We start from the raw sequence: 16397 nt of genomic DNA on the forward strand, positions 1-16397 counted from the left end.
TCGAACGTGTGGACGCAAATCGACAGAAATATTTGGTTAAAGGTTTATGATTTTAAAGAAAGAATAGACAAACAAGTTACGGTAGAGAAGGAGCAAAGAGAATTTCTTTGTAGGGAGGTCTTGTACTGACAACCTGTTTTGACTAAAACAGCTTTTACAAAAAATGACAACCAGAAACTTAGAAATACATGATATTCGTAGATCTAAAAAAACATTTAACAGCATACCTCTCAGTTAATTGTGGCCTGTAATGAAGAATGATATAAGTAGGGTAAGTGATGTAAAAATGGTAGAAAAAATTAAAAGATTAAGTTCAAATTCTAAATCTTTATTATCTTAGGTACATAAGTGTATAAGGAACAATTCATAAAATCTATACTAAAAAAATATAACACAGTGCGCAATGACATTAAATACTAAGTATGTTAAAAACGTAACGATAAATAAGACAGTTCGCTTACAAACACTTGACAATTTTTTGAAATCCACACAAAACCAAATCTTATAATACAAAAAGTTATGTATAGATAGCGCCGAAACCGAATTAAGATAATATAAATAAAATTATTCAATACAGTAACCAATTACATTAATTTTTATAACTAAATAGGAAAACCGAATTGTTTAAATTTCTAGTAAACTAGCAGCATATTTTTATAGGCCTGGATTTCGCGTACCAAAAAAAAGCTGATTAACAGCAAGCTGAAGATTTGTTAATATAGTCGGTTCGTTAAACTCAAGACACAACTTGCTCGTGATTTTAGTAATTATTTTAAAAAAATAATTACTAAATAGTTAGTAATTTTGCCAATTTTAGCAAAGTTGGCCAAAAACAAAAAAATTACCTACTAAAATCACTAGCCAGTTGTGTTTAGCGAACCGACTATAGCTTAACGGTGTCTAGTCGGACAAACTTTTACGTATGGGAACACTGGAACAGGGGAAGTTTTAATTGTGGAACAGGTTAAAAATTTGGAACGTCACACTACGAAAACGTTCTATGTATTTTGTCGGACAGAACTTTCAATTGGTTTGTTACCATTTCATTAAACTCGCATGCAAAAATAAGACTGGTATTTTTATCACCAACTGGACATTTTAATAAGTCCAACACGAAGAACATGTCAAATGACAGGAATTATACTGGTGATAAATAGCACTCTGTCCGTGCTGTAAGTTCTGTCCGACAATACATGGGGCGTTTTCGTAATCTGACGTTTCAAATTTTTAAACTGTACCACAATTAAAATTTCCCCTGTTCCAGTGTACCCGTACATTAAAGTTTGTCCGACTAGACACCGTTAAGCTATTAACAAATCTTTAGCTTGCTATTAATCAACTTTTTTGGTACGCGGGATCCAAGCCTATTATAGTTTCTAGTTATGATCTGATGTCAGATGGCAAGTATTACTATGGATTCTTTACATATTAAAAAGAGTGTAGTTAAGCTATAGTTATAGCCTGCCTGCCTAGTTGCAATTGGTTGACACGTTTGATAAAATGTCACTATTGACTTCGTACATAAAGATTTATTGAAAATTGTCAGAAAGAGACGATAATTTTATAGTCAAAATATGCGAAGAAAAATTTATAACAGTGAAAACAGACAGTTGGTAACCAGACAAGTGGCAACGGACAGTTAGTAACGGTAACACTTCGTAATGGCGACAGTTCGTAACTATACATATCCGTAACGCCAATTTTAGCAAACTAAATTTATACAAAAAAACGCATTTTACAAACTTTCCTATACCAAAAGTAATAGTACATTTTTTAAGACCACTTCTTTATAAAAATATTTCACACAATTTATGCATATTTATTTAATATTTTCGTAAATATTACAACAAAAGATTTTTTTAATTTTTCGTCTTGAATTATCACTTCTGAAATTATCTGAAAAATAAATATCGATCGAATAAAGAGAGTTTAATAATAACGTATTTATTATAATGATTAATACAATATACATTACTATATTATACCGGGTGTCCACTTATATTTTCACCCATTTTAACTGCCTATAACTTCTAAACGGCTCAAGATAGAAATATGCGGTTTTCGCCTGAAATGTTTATTTTAGTAAAAATTTTGTCTGAATGGGTTGAATTTTTTATATCTCTTTCAAATACGAAAAAAAAAATGGCGATTTTTTAAAAAAACGTTGTTGACTTTTTTTTTTTAATAGAATACCCAGTATATTTTTTTGTAAATTGAAAGAAACGTCATTCACCTATCCAGCGATATAAAGTTTTTCAAAGTCGGTTGTCAAATGACTGAGTAATTAATTTTTAAAATGAGAGGTGCAACATGGATATCACATACCTAAATACCATAACTAAGCAAATTGATATTATGTTAAACGATTTTCACATTGCATCTCTCATTTTAAAAATTAATTGCTCAGTCATTTGACAACCGATTTTAAAAAAGTTTAAATTCCTGGATAGGTAAATGACCGTTTTTTTTTAAGTTTTTAGGTAAATGACCATTTTTTATATCGCTTTTAAATAAAAAATGGCGGATTTTTGAAAAAAAAAAAACGTTTTTGACTTTTTTTATTAAAACACCCAGTATATTTTTTTGTAACTTGAAAAAATGATCAATTACTTATCCAGCGATATAAAAATTTTTAAAATAGGTTGTCAAATGACTGAGCAATTAATTTTTAAAATTAGAGATGCAATGTGGAAATCACATACATGTTATTTAGGTATGTGATATCCACGTGGCACCTCTCATTTAAAAAATTAATTACTCAGTGATTTGATAACCGATTTTGAAAAACTTTATATCGCTGGATAGGTGAATGACCTTTCTTTCAATTTGTAAAAAAAATATACTGGGTGTTCCATTAAAAAAAATCAACGTTTTTTTCAAAAATCCGCCATTTTTTTTTCGTATTTGAAATCGATATAAAAAATTCAATCCATTCAGACAAAACTTTTACTAAAATAAAACATTTCAGCGGAAACTGCATATTTCTATCTTGAGCCGTTTAGAAGTTATAGGCAGTTAAAATTGGGGAAAATATAAGTGGACACCCGGTATTTATTTAAGACAATTTTAAATATATGAAATATAAAATGTATCAAAAATGTTTATCCTGATGCTGGTTTGTTAAACTCGTAAACGTTAATTCAATTGTAACTATAAAAACGGTTAGTTTCCACGTTAACAAAAATACCCCAAAATAATTTTGATGTCACGAAATGTTCGTTACTATTTGTGGGGTTACGAACTCTCGCATTACGAGGTGTCTTGTTACATGTTTGAACACAGTTTAAGAATCCTGTATATTTTCATTACAGCTCTTATTTCCATAATTTTAAAACATCTAATAAATTTAAACATTAAAATAAGTACAATATTGCCACTTTCAGTTATGTTTAATTTGAAAATTAAAATACTGCTTGGCAAAATTTATTTACGTCTGATATACGTAAGCAAAGGAATGGAGTATAAATACTTGTGAGCAAAAAAATCGACTAAAAGTAAAATACAGTATATTTTTTGACTACGCCGCTTGGCAAGTGCCTATCTACATATACACTCACCGGCACAAAATTCCGCCACCCAAAATTAATTTAGAACTTTATTATTAACTTGTGCTCCGATTTTCAAGATTCTTGCACCAGTTTGTAGGTACGTGCATTGATATCGTTTGGTATTATTCCGGTAACAAAATTTTTTTGCCTGCATGGCATTATACAGGGTGAATGGAAGCGTTGTGTTTTCTCCTAACTTTAAAAAATTCTGTGGAAAAATGGAATGGTTGATTTTGTTTCAAGGTCCTGTCATATTATCTCAGAGGCATCACTAAAATTTTGTTTTTTGAATTATCCGAATATCTCTTGTAAATAAAAACACTGATTGACTCATAAAATAGAGGTTGGATTGATAAGATTAGAATGGCCCGTATGCAGCCCAGATCTCAATCATATTGAGAATTTATGGTATGAATTAAAAAAGCTATTCGCCGTCATCCTAGGCCTCCAGAAAATTGGGTACAGTTATGGCGCTGGTAGAGGAATATCGGGCTATTCCCCAGGCAAGGATAACACATCTTTATTCGATGTTAAATAGATTGCGAGCAGTCGCTGCTGCAAGATGTGAACATACCCGCTACTGAATTGTTTTGTTTTGTTGTTAATTTTGCTTTGTTAATTTTAGTGCGTTTGATATTTTTAATTAAATAAACCTTCAAATCAGTTTTTTATTTACAGCTCTTACAAGAAAAGAGATATTCGGATAATTCAAAAAACAAAACCTTAGTGATACCTCCAGGATAATACAAAAGAAGTATGAAACAAAATAAGCCCTTAAATTTTTTCACAGAATTTTTTAAAGTTAGGAGAAAAAACAACGTTTCCATTCACCCCGTATAATTCCATCTAAGCAAAAAAATTTTGTTACCGGAAAAATAACAAACGACATCAATACATGTACCTACAAACTGATGTAAGAATCTTGAAAATCGGAGTAAAAATAAAGAAGTTATATAATGTCAAACTTAATCAAAAATTTTGGGTGGCGAAATTTTGTACCGGTGAGTCTATATAAAATTGGAGGTAAAATATTTATATAAAACAATTTCATAACGTAACCTCACACAACTTTCTTTGAAAATATTCATTAACAAACCACACACGGATTCGAATGGAATAATCTGTAATCTGTACTAATAAATGAAAGGGAGTGTGTACCTTTGAAGAGTGTAAAATACTTAATTTCCTAGCTGAGCGCTTTCGGCTTATACAGCCATCTTCAGAGCTATGCTACAATAAAAGATCTCTAATGAATAATTGATCTTAGAATTCAAAAGGTTTAATGTAATATCCTCCTCTATTTATAGTAGTTGTTATGTAATGCTATATATAGTTACGTCACTTCATATTTAATAGTTGTCAAAATATACTTATCGAAATGTCCTAATTATCCCATCCTCGTCGCTAATTTATTGTATCTTCAGATGAAATAAGACATTTCTATAATTATATTTTGGCATTTATTAAATATGAACTGACCTAACTATATATAACATTACATAACAACTACTATAAATAGAGGAGGTTACTTCATCCTACATCCTACATCCTTACAACATCTTGTTAAAAAAACTGTAAAATCAATCCCGAACGACTTCAGTGCAAAGGTTGCAAAAAATACGGTCACGTCATTTCAGTTTGTATTTCAATGCTTTTAGCAAACAAAGATAAAAACTAACTCGCCCATCATCTAATTAATGAATATCAACCATCAACCAGCGAAAAAGAACCAGAGGATACTTTTGGCATTAATAAAATTGTAGACATTTATGAAAATCAATCTTACAGAGATGCTGAAAGTTTTATGTGACAGTGCTTATTAAAAACCGGCAACATTTGAAGTTGATTCTGGAGCAGGATTTACACTCATCTCAGAATCATAATTTAAAGAACTAGATCTTGATTTACCAGTTCAAAAACCTGATATTGCATTTAGATCATATACAAAAAACGTATTTTATCCCCTGGGGAAAGCAAAAACCTCAATACAATATCAAAATAAAATTTCAACAGAAGAATTTTATGTAGTTCTTGATGAATTGGCCTCCTTATTAGGGCGTGTATGGATAAGACATTTAAACATTAAAGTGGGATTTATAGTTTGACGTAGCGTAAACGTAGACGCAACGGAGACGCACTGGAAAAGATCAACACCGAATTTTGTGTACTCGTGTTTATAAATGAACGCAAGCGCCTGACGGAACGTAAGAGAAACGTAACGGAACGGAAGAGTTCACCAACTTTCATCTTTTACAGTGCGTTTCTTACGTCTGGCCAATCAAAAGGAAGAAATTCAAGAATTTTGTTCTGTCACCCAAAGTGAACACGCCCTCATCAATTTTGTAAAGTTAAAGTTGTTTATCAACATATTCGAATTTTGTTAATTATTTGTTAATACAATGGATGTTAAGTTATTAATTTAATAAAAATATATCATAGAGTCATTTTAATATTTCAGATAAATATGAGTTGTTTATAGCCTAATTCGGGGTTATCCACACATAATATTATAGGATAGGTGAATCCAATAAACATTTTAAAGACCAGGAAATGAAACAAAATAGTTGGAAATCCCACGGCATGCGCGGCACCAATGAGCATAGCTTCGTTTATTTCCTAATCCATGTAACACACAAAACAGATAAATATTATAATAAATAATAGTATAAGCTAGTTATACAATGGTATAAGTATAAATAAAGAAACACAAAGTTTGTTTACTGTTCGTATAATTTATAGGCTATGTTGTTGAATTAGAATTAAGTCTAAGTCATTGTTTACTCTTTCTACTCGTGCGCAAAAATTCCGCTACGTCGAATTATAAATTGACATATTATTTTCTTACGTTTCCAGTCCGTTTCTTACGTCTCCGTTGCGTCTACGTCTACGCTACGTCAAACTATAAATCCAACTTAACCTTCAAGACACCGATAGCTCAACAGGAATCACACAAATTAAAAATATACCGGCTAATGAAGAATTTTTTCAAAAATATTCAGACATATTTGAAGAAAGAATTGGACTTGTATCAAATTTTAAAGTAAATTTGCAACTGTGTAAAAATGCCAAGCCAGTCTACTTTAAAGAACGAGATGTACCTTATGCACTCGGGGGAAAAGTTGAAAAAGCACTTGACAGCTTAGAAGCTCAAGGAATTATATCTAAAGTCAACCATAGTGATTGGGGTTCACAACTGGTTGTTACTCCAAAAGCTGATGGTGGTGTGAGACTTTGTGTAGATTACAAAATTGTAAGAAAGTACGAGAAATTATTTTAAAATATAGAGCGACACCACTTTCCTGTGGAAAATCACCAGCAGAAATGTATTTGCACAGAAGTTTAAGAATCAAACTCGACGCACTACGTCCAACAAAACTTACCAGATCAGAAAATCAACCTACTGGTGCAAGACAGTTAAATGTGGGGGAGAGAGTACAAGTAAGGTATTACCAAGGAAACCAGGAACTTTGGACATTTGGCACAATTGTTCAAAAGTATGGATTATTCCATTACCAAGTCCAACTTGATGATGGATATTGTCTAAAACGTCACATTGACCAAATTCGTAAAATCATGGTACCTAAAAAGAATGTAACCTTTGTAAACGAACCAGAAGTAATTATTTATCAGTCACAATGTCAAACCCCCCCCCCCCCCCCCCTGTATCTTCTGCCGTCTATCCAACGTTCTTCATTTACATCCAAACCCTATTAACGAAAATGTAGATCCAGTGATAGGACCTGATCATCCTGATAATGAACTGGTACCCATTAATGAACCTGCTGCTGAAGAACGTAATGCACTTCCACAGTTAAGAAGATCTGAACGAATTCGACGTCTCAATTCAAGATTTTGGATTTAGGTTTTTAATTCTTTTGTAGTTTTGTAAGTTCAAAATAGCGTGGGAGATTATAATAACCTCTATTTATAGTAGTTGTTATGCAATGTTATATACCGGGTAGACCAAAAGTCAGTTAACCGTTTTGTATAAATAAAAGCAAAAATAACTGAAGTAAAAAAAAAGTTTATTGTAAATAAGTAGGTAAAAAGAAGTGCATGCTTTACATTTTATGTTCAAAAGGTAAACCACCTTCATCAATACATTTTTGGCAACCCTTATACACAGTGAAACAAGTCTTTCTACATACTTTTAAGTTGGCACGGAGAACTTCAAATTGGCAAAAACTTTATCTTTAAGTACTCCCCACAAGGAAAAATCACGGGGGCGTCAAATCTGGCGAACGCGCGGGCCCTTCAACTGTGTCTCTTCTCCCTATCCAATCACTAAACTGGTCATTTAGAAACTCACGAACTTGCAATCCGTAATGAGTCGGTGCACCGTCTTGCTGAAAATATCGAATACCTTGTAATTGTGGATTATTTGCAAGGCCCTTCACAGAGCATGTTATATTTTCTTGGAGACGCCGCAAACTTGCGCGTGACTTTTTTTGATAACGTTAACTGACTTTTGGTCCACCCGGTATAGTTATGTCAGTTCATATTTAATAGTTATCAAAATCTAATTATCGAAATGTCCTAATTATTTCATCTGAAGATACAATATTTAAGTTACGTCAATAATGTCAAATTACCACTATGAAGAGAGCGAGGGATCCCATGTAAGATTAAAAGAAAAAACTTTTTCTTATGCAGTTTTTTATTGATCAATGTGAGTGAATTGGGATGTAAATTATAAATTGTAAAATTCCCCCATCTTCCTACAGTCTCAGAATCCGTAAGCCTTGCATTTTTAGAAGCCTCGGTGTAACCAGAGAAGGTTTTCCATTGGTTTAATCTGGTAGGATGTAAAATTTTATGTGCTAAAATTTTTAAATATTTATAGGATTTTATGTGCTATTAGATTAAAAACAACTTTTTTCTAGCAGATGTAGGGCATCCCTGCCATTTCGTTCGTTGAAATCCGTGACTACACGCGGAGTATTGTCCTGGTTCCGTCAGAGAGAAGAGCATGTATCTCCTGATGAGGGGCTAACAAGCCCCGAAACCGGTAGAGATGCTTGCTGTACACTCTGATTGAACTGGAATATAATACGACTGCAGTTTTGGGTTGCAACGAAATTGAAAATGTTTATTCATTTTTAATTTATATATTTACTCTATTTGGAGTACGAAGGGAACCATTCTCGCTGGAAATTTACCACCTGAGCAGATGGGATGTGAATTATAAATTGTAAAATTCCCTAATCTTCCTACAGTCTCAGAATCTGTATGTCTTGCATTTTTAGAAGCCTCGGATGGTGTAACCAGAGAAGGATTTCTATTGTTTTTAATCTGGTATATATAATCTTTAGACCTTCTACCCTCTCGGGTGTAGGTATGACTTGTGCCCTGTTAACAGTGCACAAATCTCTTCCATTGCTTTCTGTCATGTGCCATAGCCTTAGCGTCGTTCCATGATATTCCTTTTTTGTCAAGAATCTTTGCCATCACTTCGTTCCATGTCTCTCTCGGTCTTCCTCTAATTCTTTTCCCCTGCACCTTCGTTTCCCATATCTTCTTAACTGGTACTTCTGTCTGTGGTCGTTGTAAATGCCCCCACCAACTTAATGTCTTTTTTCAACATACTCCATCATTGTCTCGATTTTCAGTTCTTCTCTTATGTAGTTATTTCTTACCCTATCCCTTCTAGTGACTCCTTGAACTCTGCGTAGATACCTCATTTCTGCAGCTTGTATTTTACTTTTGTGTTGTCTATTTAGTACCCAGGATTCACATCCGTACGTAAGTACTGGTCTGTATATAGCCTTAAATACCTTTATTTTTGTATGTTTCGATACTTCTTTCTTGTTAATAAATGTTTGTCCTATTGCGTGGTACAGTTTATTCACTTTATCAATTCTTTTATTGATCTCGGCTCCCTGTCTACCTGTTTCTTCAATGGTTACTCCCAAGTATTCAAATTGTTGTACCTGTCTAATCTCTGTATCATCTATCTGAACATGTACATCCTCTCTTTCTTTGGCTAATGCCATAACCTTAGATTTTTCTTTGTTCATAGTCATACCATACCTTTTTAAAACTGCGTCTTCATTCGCTGCTAAAAATATTACATCGTCGGCAAATGTACAATCTGATATCTCGGTGCTTTTCAGATTTCCATACCCTATGTGTAGTGGTCTGACTTTTGTTTTTTTTTCTTTTATTATTTCGTCCATAAACGTAATAAACAGTAACGGATTCAAGCTTCCCCCTTGTCTTACACCTTCAGTTGTTCTGAACTGGTCAGATATCATATTTTTACTTATCACACAGTTCTCAGTGTCTCTGTATATAGATTTAGTTACCCGTATAAGTTTCTCTGGTATGTTTCTGTTCTTCAGACTTTTCCCTACTTTGATCTAGGTACTTTATCGAATGCTTTTTTCCATATCAAGGAAACTGAGGTACGTTTTTTTCTTCCTAGATAATCTTTTATTTATTATTGGTAATGTTTTTAATCTGGTATGATATAAAATGGTATTTTAAATATCATTTTATGTGCTATTAGATTAAAAACTTATAACTTTTTTTAAACATATTTTATCTTTATTTTCAAATTTCCCAAACAAAACAAACTATATTCGAGAGGCTCACAGCGTTGCCGCATCTAATGTGCCGACCCGGAGATTTAGTCGGCCTTTGCGACTATGCACTTAAAGGTTATGAAGGCACTGAAATTTGCCAAGCAGTACTTGTTTATATATAGAAATCCCATGCATTTCTACATTGGCAATCATCTAAAATCTAAACCATCTACAGGTTGTTTAGTTTTAAATTAGATATACAACCTATAAATGGCAACACTGCTTTCCCGCTGTCATCAATACAATTGATTCGCGCCGACTCATTCAGTCATTTGTCATTCTACATTGGCAATGCAACGCATTCCCATAGCAATGTTGCCGATTTTAGCGTTTCCTTCAGTCGCCTGTACCTAATCGAAAACTAAACGTATTGTACAAAAATACAGCAAAGAAATTAATCACTTACAGATTCAAGTAAAACCTTTTGTTATTTGACATCTTAAGGCTGTTTTATCGGTGCACCAAAACTTAGGGACAGTGTTTTCTCGGTTATTTACCGACAGAATGTCTTGAAATTTGGACACGTTATTCGAAATTATGTTGCCTTTAAAATGATGGTTTTACTTTTTTTATTTTTTTGAAAATTCTGTTGAAAAATTAGATTATAATGTTTAACGTTCTATTATAACCAAACTTTTTACTCCCATAACTTGAAAGAGTTTTTTTTTCTGTAATCGTTGATTTTTTTTTTCACCTTTCTGTGTCCAGTAATAATCGAGAAAAGCGTGTTCCAACTTTGAAGAAAATTTGCTAAAAATATTGAAATCTAATAATGAAACGTGGTACGCAGCATTGGCGCTTAGTTTCATCGTTATCGCCTTCGTGACGACAAATCTCATGAACGTACCGTCAGTCGGTCAGTTCGCTTGAATTAGAATCCATTTCCAGTTATTCATTCTTGTATTTTCTTCATCAACTTGCTTAGTGTTTACAGTTTACAGTATTCTTAGTTATTTTGAAAACATTAAACTTATTTAGTTTACGGGTATTTTTAAGTACTTAATATATTATTAGTTTAGTGGTATAAGTTACAAGTTCTTTAGTTTACGCGTATTTTTAAGTATTTACATTAGTTTAGGGATATAAGTTGACAAGATAAGAAATGAGTCCCAGGGTGTTTTAAAATAAGACAGAAAATTATACTATTATCCACGATTTGTGTTTTATTCAATTGGATACTTTTCTTATGTAACTGCAACTTATAAATATATTAAAATAATGTATATTACCGGCCAAACCCGATTTCAGGACAAACTAGTTTGGCCTAGGCCAAACTACTTTGTCCTAACCGCCTAGGATAAACTAGTATGACCTAGGTCAAACTAGTTTATCATATCACGCGTAGGCTAAACTAGTTTATCCTGATATAAATAAACACACTTCAGGCCAAACTAGTTTATCCTGATATAAAGACGCACTTCAGGCCAAACTAGTTTATCCTGATATAATAAAGATTCACACTTCAGGATAAACTAGTACGGCCTTCTTCTTATTCTTCTTGTAGTGCCTATCCGTTTCAGATGTTGGCGATCATCATGGCAATCTCTACTTTTCTCACTGCTGCTCTGAAAAGACTTGTAGTGGTTGTGCTGAACCACGTACGTAGATTTTTCAGCAAGGTGTTAAATGAAAGCTTATAATCCAAGGATGCTACTAAAAGTTAGGAATTTGACCTAGGCTGTCTGTCTGTCGATCTGTCCGACCGCGAATATAACGGCTTCGTCACTATACCAGGTAGAATGACAAATGAGGTGTCAAATGAAAGCTTATAATCCAAGGATGGTACTAAAAGTGACAAAATTCACCTAGGCTGTCTGTCTGTCGGTCCGTCCGACCGCGAATATAACTGCTCTATCACTATACCAGGTAGAATGAAAAATGAGGTGTCAAATAAAAGCTTATAATCCAAGAATGTTACTAAAGCCCAAACTAGTTTGGCCTGAAGTGAGCGTCTAGAACCGGAAGTCCTAGAACAAATGACCCCACAGAAACTTTATGGGAAATGGCTCTCTGTCAAATGCTCTGAAACTTAGGATTGTGGTAGTTCTTGATGTGTAGAACAAAAGACTCCATGGACGCGTAGCTCCAAAAAATCATAGTTCTAAGATATAAGCCTCTGAAGATATAGGTATAGTGAGGACGTTTGAGTTGGAATAAATTTTCTCGAGAATGGGCAACTCTGGAGATAAATTAGGAATCAGGTCAATTTTTATTTTTAAATTATAATTCTTTGGCATATATATCATACTAGTGACGTCATCCATCTGGGCGTGATGACGCAATCGATGATATTTTTAAATAGGAATAGGGGTCGTGTGATAGCTCATTTGAAAGGCTATTTAATTCTCTATTCACTAATATAAACATCAACATAATCATTTATACAGGGTGTCCCATTTTTTTTAATTAAATTAATTGAGACAAAAAGAAGAATGTATATAATTTATTTAATTCGAAATACATTTTACTGCTGTCAGAAAACAGAAAAAAATGTGTATTTGATAAATAAATATTGTTTTTCGCTTAAATTCAATATTAAAGCTGCCACCCACCTACCTCTTAGCAGTTTGAACATTTAATTTAAGTGAAAGGCAATGTTTATTTTTCAAATTAACATTTTTTTTCTGTTTTCTGACAGCAGTAAAATGTATTTCGAAATAAATAAATTATATACATTCTTCTTTTTGTCTCAATTAATTTAATTAAAAAAAATTTTTGGCCACCCTGTATAAATAATTATGTTAATGTTTACATTAGTGAATAGAGAATTGAATTACCTTTCAAATGAGCTATCACACGACCCCTATTCCTATTTAAAAAAATCACCGATTGCGTCATCACGCCCAGATGGATGACGTCACTAGTATGATATATACGCCAAAAAATTATTATTTAAAAATAAAAATCGAGCTGATTCGTAATTTATCTCCAGAGTCTCCCATTCTCGAGAAAATGAATTTATTTCAACTCAAACGTCCTCACTGTACCTATAACTTCAGAGGCTTATATCTCACAACTATAATTTTTTGGAGCTACGCGCCCATGAAGTCTTTTGTTCTACATATCAAGGACTACCAGAATCCAAAGTATCAGAGCATTTGACAGAGAGCCATTTCCCATAAGGTTTCTGCGGGGTCCTTTCTCACCTTTAGTACCAGGCTTGGATTATAAGCTTTCATTTGACACCTCATTTGTCATTATATCTGGTATATTGACGGAAGAATTACATTCGCGATCGGACGGAAAGACGGACAGACAGCCTCGCTAAGATTTCTCACCTTTAATAACATCTTTGGATTATAAGCATTTATTTGACACCTCATTTTTCATTCTACCTGGTATAGTGACGGAGCAGTTATTTTCGCGGTCGGACGGACCGACGGACAGACAGCCTAGTTCAAATTTCTCACCTTTGGTACCATCCTTGGATTATAAGCTTTCATTTGACACCTTATTTGTCATTCCACCTAGTATAGTGACGGAGCAGTTATATTCGCGGTCGGACGGACCGACGGACAGACAGCCTAGGTCAAATTTCTCACTTTTAGTACCATCCTTGGATTATAAAGGACGTAATTTGGGAATTCCCCGCATGTAAAAGTCCTTACATGTTCGTCAAATTACTTTCGACTCGGCTAAATTAGTGTAGGCTAGGCCGTACTAGGCGAAGGATTTCCTGGCTGAAAAATCTACGTACGTGGTTCAACACAACCACTACAAATCTTTTATGAGCAGCAGTGTGAAAAGTAGAGATTGCCATGATGGCCGCCAACATCCGAAACGGATAGGCACTACAAGAAGAAGAAGAAGAAGGCCGTACTAGTTTATCCTAGGCCAAACTATGTGACAAAAATGTGATAATTCTTTTTAAAATATTACCTACGATAAAATCAATCTAAAAAGGTATTCCCGACAAAACTAATTTGAATGGAGAATAATGCATTTTGTTGTCATTAAAATACTTGTCCGCCGGCGCCACTGAGTAAAGATCGAATTGTCGGTCGCACTCCCTACTTCAAATCAATTTTAAATAGGGAGTCACGTGTGTCTGACGTCACCAGTCTACGAAAGTAAGTGATACGCCCACTTAACATTGCAATGTGCTTCAACTGATAAAACAGCCTTAATTCAATCTCCCTAAAAATCTTGTAAATCTTAATATGAAATAAATAAATATTATAAAATTAAAAACACACTAGCAGTCATTCACGAGTCCCACAATATATAAAAATAAATCATAAATACCATTCATATCATCATAAATATCATTCATATTTTTACTAACATGTCTTTGTAGACTTTGACGTGGTAAAAAAACTGTCAAATGTATGCAAGGATCCTGCAATTTGTTAAAAATGTCTATAATTCTTGTTTATTTTCTTCTTGGCCCACTTGCTGCTGTAAAATTGACACTAATTTGCTAGAGTAAGTCGATTGAATCGAACTTTGAAGCTCGTTGAGAGATTCTTCAGCCTGAAATTTAGCCAAAAAAATAAATACGATTAAAACTTCAACAAACTATTTTTATTAAAACATTTTGTATACAATTAAGTAAAAATAATATCAAATTTCAGGCATCAAAAATCAAAACCAAATAATTGCTGGAAAAATATTTTAATTCCTGTAAATGTTTCAGTATTATTGTGCAGATGGTGGCTGAGACTAAAGCTTGTCACGCACGGGAAGCTATATAGGCTATTGATTATGTATTTTAGAAAGGAACGTTAACGGGGTTTTATTGTTTCATATGGTCAATGGACCTCTAAATATGAAAAACCCGCGGAGTGCTACCATTTAAAGGGGTGCGTTTTTGAGAAAGGGGTGAACTAGTCCCTAGGCACAGGGCGAGTTCTATGCACTTTTGGTAAAAACACGTCTACAGGAAAATTGTTGCAGGTTAAATTTACTATCGAAACATCACATTTCAAAGTCAAAAATATTTTTTTACAAAAATATAATTAAAAGAAAAGCAAGAAAGAACACAAAAGATAGCAATTTTTTTGCCCATAACTTTTTTCCACAGGAATAAAGGTATAGGCATTGTTTTACAGAAAAAAACTTCCATCCTTACTCTTTAAAATGGCGTTTGGTAGAAGTCTCTATGATTTATACTTTCCAAAATATGATTCTTTAAAGTTCGCCACTCACAGCGATTTTAGCCCATTTTTCTTGTTCACTTCTCAAACATTGTTCTGTAACTTTCTTCTATGTAACTTTAGGTACATGCAATATCACATTTAATAGAAAGAAAAGTCAATTACCTTTAAAATGGTCTATTGTAGAAGGCTGTATGACTACTTTTAAGCAAGATATGGTTGTTAAAAGTTTTATACTTTTAATGATTTTTGATACATTTTTCGATTATTTTTGAATTTCTCATTATAACTTTTTTTATTGTATATTTAGGTATATACTTTGTATAATAAAAAAAGAAAGCTTATTTTCTTTACTTTAAAATGATGTATTGTAAAAAATTCTAGGACTATTATTAAACAAGATATGCTTTTTCAAAATGTAACGTATACACATGCAATAGGTCCCACTAAGTTGGAACCATATGGAAAACTTTTTTATCATTAACTTTATGAAAAAGAATTATTCTTTATAAAATGCTCTGCATAGTCTAAAACCTAAGATGCAATCATCAGATATAAAATTTTATCAATAGTGTTCGAGGTATGTTAAAAAATATGAATTTCGCTCAAGAGTAAAGTACCTTTATATTTCACAATGTCGAAAAGTGTTATTAAGAAAAGTTATTTGGAATTAAAAATTATGTTATAATATGCAATTATATTCTTCTAATTAAAAAAAAATAAAAAAAACTTAAAATTTGTCTCAAATTACGGATACCCTTGGATATCCTACGGATATCTTTAAAAATAGTCTTTTAAAATACATATTAAAATTTTTAATTTCATTAGTAGTTCCAAAATGACACAAAATCTAGGCATCGGATAGAAAAGTTTATTTGAAGAAAGTGTATTTTTTTGTTCTTCTTAATGGCGGTACAGGCTCGTTTTTTTAATATTGTATTTAATTACAGAGTAATTTCCACATATTAATATATTTTTCAAATTAGGCTCTGTACCGCCATTCTTTATTATATTACGAATACGTGTGCCAAATATCTCGAAAAAATATTCAAAATTACAGCCGCAATCTTGGAACGCGTTTTCGCTACCTGTTGATCGCTACTGTTTCCTCTTAATATATACGTTCTCTCTCTCTCTCTCTCTCTCTCTCTCTCTCTCTCTCTCTCTCT

At 32.9% G+C, this 16397-nt stretch overlaps 1 protein-coding gene across 7 annotated transcripts in view; it reads right to left on the reverse strand.

The window, feature by feature from the left end:
* Positions 1-312: 312 nt before the first annotated feature.
* The window catches only part of LOC114335572 (protein Aster-B), a 184857-nt gene continuing 168772 nt past the window's right edge, over positions 313-16397 (reverse strand). For 5 of the 7 annotated variants that reach the window (XR_007698519.1, XR_007698515.1, XR_007698516.1 and 2 more), the window contains 2 exons: positions 14255-14605; positions 313-10570 (listed from right to left, as the gene is read on the reverse strand). Coding sequence is in view for 2 of the 7 variants with exons in the window: in XM_050652810.1 (XP_050508767.1) it covers positions 14492-14605 (114 nt within the window). In the remaining 5 variants the exon portion in view is untranslated. Of the gene's footprint in view, positions 14606-16397 lie in introns of all 7 variants that reach the window. The other 2 variants (XM_028285821.2, XM_050652810.1) reach the window with 1 other exon arrangement.

The sequence above is a fragment of the Diabrotica virgifera genome, chromosome 6 (genome assembly GCF_917563875.1).
Source record: "Diabrotica virgifera virgifera chromosome 6, PGI_DIABVI_V3a".
NCBI classification, from domain to species: domain Eukaryota; kingdom Metazoa; phylum Arthropoda; class Insecta; order Coleoptera; family Chrysomelidae; genus Diabrotica; species Diabrotica virgifera.